Raw genomic sequence first — 5428 nt, 5'->3', positions numbered from 1 at the left:
CATAATACAGTGGCGTAGCCAGGATTTTTTTTCGGGGGGGGCTGATCAATTTTTTACACAGCGGTGGTTTAGTTTTTGATCGAATACCATAGACCATTAAAATAATTTTTAAATTTTAATAACATTACGGGGGGGCTGCAGCCCCCTCAGCCTCCCCCAGGATACGCCACTGACATAATATCTATCCATTATAAACATATAACTAATTAACTACTCATCAAAATTCCATTTGAAGTGTCAAAGTACATAGGTATTCGACAATTATTCTGGAAAGGAGTATGAAATAAAAAATGTATGGTCATTGAAAAAAGTGAGAATTTCATATAAATGATAAAGAAAAATCATTCATTCGAAGCACATATAAATTATAAATCCAAAATCTCAACTCAATAGCATTAGTACTTCTTAAGCAAGTATTCGTCACAAACCAATCCCCAAATTTTTTTGCTCGTTTTGTTATTGTAAGATGATTTTATAGAAAAAAACTCTTTTATTTTGATAATAAGGATATTTATTTGTTGACAAAACATTGAAAATAGTTCAAACAGTAATGTTTTCTACCATTTAATTAGTATACTTTCTTACAATGGATATCAACATTAACAATTTTTTTTATTAATGAATGATTGTCATCTATTAATAATAATACAAGTAATAACAAAAACATAATTATTTAAGTTATCAATCAATACTCATTAAAAAAGATGGACTAGTCACTGGACAGTACTTCACAAAAGTATCAATGTAAAATATTAATAAAACAATTTTGGTAGCATAGCACAAGAAGATTTAAGGGAACATCAATACTCTGAATAGTTTGTATTATTGAGTATGAGATTAAACTGAAACTATTGGTATAAAAATATGTATGTCTACTTTAAATTGTAAAATAATGTTCTTGTTAAAAAATCAGACAGAAACTTTTCTACCAACAAAAAAAAAATGAGCTTGAGGACAACTATACAACTCCATAAAAACTGCTAAAAAAAATCAACCGACTTTTCCATTCTAAGGAGACAAAAATGTATGGGCCAGTTGTCTGCTTGTAAGTTTTACTGCAGACACGAGGAAATGTAGGTGGCAATTACTTAAGATGACATACATACTCTTAATTAAATGTACATCTTTAGCTCAGTGATATAACCATTCAATTACCTAATATGTTCTTTGATTTTTCAGGAGAAGAGGTAATGTAATAATTTTAAAAGATTTTAGCCATAAAAGTCAATACATTTTCATGAACTGACTGTGTATATAAATCATAATTAAAACCAAATATTATGTTAGAAATATTTTCCTAGGGCAATATATTTGAAGTGTTTTTTGTGTTATGGGCAGTATAGTTAGTCATTATCATTTGACTTCATTTAAATGAAGTATGGAATCATGTACGATTCATAGACAATAATTACTATTGCAGTAGTTATTACTAATACATCGTGAAAAAATAAATAAATTATGAGAAAATCAAATCAAAATGTTTTTATTGTGCAAGTTTACAAGTATGGTTCTGGAAACTCAAAAGTCACATCCCTGCCGGTCAGCTTTCGGTACACAGATGCAAAAGTATCCACCTAAAAAATTAAACAATATAATATTATTTAGGTTTTAAGTTGAGTAAATACACGCAAGATGAATATATTTTATCTAAAAATGTGTTGGCCGTAAGCTTTTTTTACTGGTTTGAGGCAAGCAAATTTTCAGTAGAAATGCTCAATGTTACGTCAATAGACTAAAAATCAATAAAATATTCACTGATATATTTACAATACATTAACATATTTTAATATTTGTCTGGTTAGACGCTAATTGTATCAATTTTAATCATACATTAGTAACACACAGACGGAACGAAATATATTGAACTTATTTCGAGTAAGTACCTTTATTCAAACTTTTAACCTAAATTAAAATATTGACGACTTAGAAGATAATATTTATTCAGTGTAATTTATAAATTAATAATTTGAACTACAATTAATTTAGAATAACCATAGAATATTTATATACAATTACTTTAGTTTAGCACATGGCTAGAACTCAACAGTTATGTACAACTATAAAGAGGGATGTAGTGCAGCATTTTGACTTATAATTTTGCATATTTAAACAGTGTAGATTAAAAATGGATACAATCTTCCTAAACATAAGAGGATTAGAAAAATCATTCTTAATCATTTCATATAGCACATGGATAGAACTCGACAATTATGGGAAACTGTAAAGAGCGCTGTAGTGCATCGTGACTTCAAACTCGGTATTTTTTAGTAAAGTGTAGGTTAAAAATGGATACAATCTTCCTAAACATAAGAGGATTGGAAAAATCATTCTTAATCATTTCATATAGCACATGGATAGAACTCGACAATTATGAAGAACTGTAAAGAGCGCTGTAGTGCATTTAAGAATTTAATTATACTCCGCATAATATGTACATAATGGAACAAATGCATTATCCATTGTTTAAATATTGATCATTTTTTAGAAATGGCAAGTAAGAATTTAACACAATATACCTATTTATGAACTAGAAAAATGTTATTATAATTGTTCACTTATCGTAGAAAACAGTGGAAGAAAAAAATCAAGGAGTTACCTATTTTATGATTTATGACTATTAATGTTAATGATTTGTTTTTTTTTTTAAAGGTACCTAGGTCAAACACAAGACTTTACAAAAATTAACAACTTTTAGAGAATTTTCTAATAGATAATTTGGAAATAAGTATACAACAAATGAATTACCTTGTGCTCTATATTGGTTTGTTGAGTTTTGTCTAAATGAACTTTCATGATTTGTTTTCCATCTAATTTGACTCTGATACGCTTGCCAACAATTTCAGCTGGAAAGACTAAATCATCAAGAATTGCATCATAGACCCATGTTAAAGTTCGGCTGAAAGATATTAATTTGATGTCAATACTCCAATAACATAAATAGTATACTTAATAATAGGTAATACTTCTATAATATTGTTATGTTGACAAAATAATAATAATACAAAATGTATTATTATTTAAAATATAAAAATTGAAAACATATTTTAATGTATGTCCGCTTAGACGCTATATGTATCAATTTAATATACATTAGTAACACGCAGACTGATCTACATAATATTACTTTGATGTCAAATATACCTTCTTGGACGCTTTTGATTGCTCTTTGTTCTTGTTTTCCTAGTTGGTTTTGGTAATATTCTACGATCACCAATAAATACAACATGCTTGCCACTAAACTTCTTCTCTAGTTCTCTAACTAAGCGAGCTTGAATTTTTTGGAATTGTGCTCGTTGCGGCATGGGAACATAGATAATGACGCTCTAAAAAAATATATATAAAATGTAGAGGAACAATGAAATTTTAAAATTTAAATGTTATACAAATAAAATGTATGGTTAAAGTAGATAAAGACTGTAGTATATATATACAACAAATATCAAATACCAATACTTTAATATGGCATCAGTGTGGACCATTGTGGACGAGTACAAGAACACAACGAATTTGATGATGCGTAAAAATGTTTAATAGATCACTGTATATGTGACAGATGGATCTCTTTTAGAACATTACTAATATAGGCATATAAAATAATTTTAAAAATATTACTAAAACAAACACAATATTGAACTAAATAAAAGAGAGATTGATTATAATTGAATAATTGTGAATCATCAGATTAGAAGATTATACATTATTATAATAGATCAGAAAAATGAAAATTTTGAATGTGAAAGAACTGTTCGAAATAGAGATGTTACATAATACTAACTGGCAAGTATCATAAGTCTGAAAATTTAAATTAACCTTACATTTGGCGAACTGTATAGAATTATAATTAATTTGATTAAGTTCATAACTAGGTATGTAATAAAAATTTTAAAAAAATCTTAGGAAAATAAACTTACACTAAGTTATAACATGGAGGTATTTTAACTGTAGAACATTACAAAAATATGGTAAGATCCAGTTTTGGTAAATTCAACAGTTTCATTTATAGCTCCTCAACTACATTTTTCATTCAGTACATTTCCTATGACTGGCCAACTTGAGCCGGTAGCATCGTAAAATTGTAGACTTCATGGTGTGGCAGCGCCTCGACCTTTGCGTTTGTTCTGCAAGTAAATACAATTTAGAAAACAAGCTATACAGTATAGGCAAAACGCAAAAATCTAAACGCTGCCAAAAAAAAATTAAAATATTTGTACCTATAAATGAAGGAAGAAAACTTCAGAAAAGACTGGACAAATAAGTAGTATTTAGTAACAAGGGTGGCTGATACAATCTTGAAAGAACCTTTAAATTTGTAGGTAGGTACTACAATAATTTATGTGTAAATATTAGATTCATAATTAAAAATAGAACACATTGGTAGGTATCTACTTGTATCATCATTTAAAATTCAACTGTGTCGATGAGAAGGCAAAGATTCGATGGATGTGTCAAAAGACCTAACTACTGTGTAACACAAAAACGGGGAAGAGAGTATTTTGTCCACAGCACCCCAGTAAGTACCACTTCGACCAACCCTGCGTGATCGGTAGCTCACCTTCTTGCCTAACAGCTCGATCTCCTTGGCTTTGGTGATGTACAGCTCACGCAGTTGGGCCTTCAGGTCGCTGTTATTCTGCAACTCAAGCAGGGCCTGGGCAATGGACTGCTCGAACTGGTCGGGCTCCGAGTTACCCTTCTTGACGATTTTGGCTTGCGCGGGAACAGGCATCTACATAAACCAATACAAGTCGGCGGCGTGTTATTACTGAACATTTTCATCCGATCGAATCGGACGATCGGCTGCCCGGAAAAGGTAGCGCCCTGGCCAAGACCGCGGGGCGCTGTCCGAAGTGATGGAATTACATACCTTGGCTGTGATTTCCGAGTGCTGGTCCGACGACTGGACAAAGGCGAAAAACGCGTATGAAAATTACAAAGTTACGTTCCGGACACCAAATGGCGAATGGCGGCCCTAATATAGATATGGCAAGACGTGCCGCGGACCGTAGTAGTGTTACGTGTACGGTATAGTGTCTATCCCCTCCATAAGTCACGACCAACGCTTGTTGAACGGAGACATAGATCGGACGACCGTCGCCGGTTCAGTACTTACAGTGTGCACAAATACACGGTAACTCATGTCCTCTCGTCTCCGACAGTTGTACGCACTGTACAAAATCGAGACCACGGTTTCTGGGCGGACATTTCCCCCCCATATTATAAAAAATGTATTTGAATATTTATGAAATTTTCATGTCTTATGTAGTATTATGTCTAATTTTGTCGTAAGACAGAAACATAAAAAAAAATTATGACAAATAAGCTATAGATCATTATACTTGTATTTACTAGTAAGCATAATTAATTGCTGTCAAAAAATTAAAAAATTGAAAATGTCATTGTGTGTAAAATATAATAATATACCTACTTT

The 5428-nt window shown here is 31.1% G+C and overlaps 1 protein-coding gene across 1 annotated transcript; it reads right to left on the bottom strand.

The window, feature by feature from the left end:
* Positions 1-1467: 1467 nt before the first annotated feature.
* Positions 1468-5032, bottom strand: LOC111037547 (40S ribosomal protein S7-like). Its single transcript, XM_022320186.1, has 5 exons — positions 4865-5032; positions 4553-4726; positions 3142-3323; positions 2746-2896; positions 1468-1574 (listed from the first exon to the last, which is right to left on the bottom strand). Exons 2-5 carry the CDS (start codon positions 4724-4726, stop codon positions 1497-1499), a joined length of 585 nt encoding a protein of 194 aa, XP_022175878.1. The 5' UTR covers positions 4865-5032; the 3' UTR covers positions 1468-1496.
* Positions 5033-5428: the final 396 nt, after the last annotated feature.

Source organism: Myzus persicae, unplaced genomic scaffold (genome assembly GCF_001856785.1).
Source record: "Myzus persicae strain clone G006 unplaced genomic scaffold, MPER_G0061.0, whole genome shotgun sequence".
In the NCBI taxonomy this organism is placed as follows: Eukaryota; Metazoa; Arthropoda; class Insecta; order Hemiptera; family Aphididae; genus Myzus; species Myzus persicae.
Note: the sequence above shows the minus strand (reverse complement) of the source record. Positions and strands in the feature narration are given on the sequence as shown.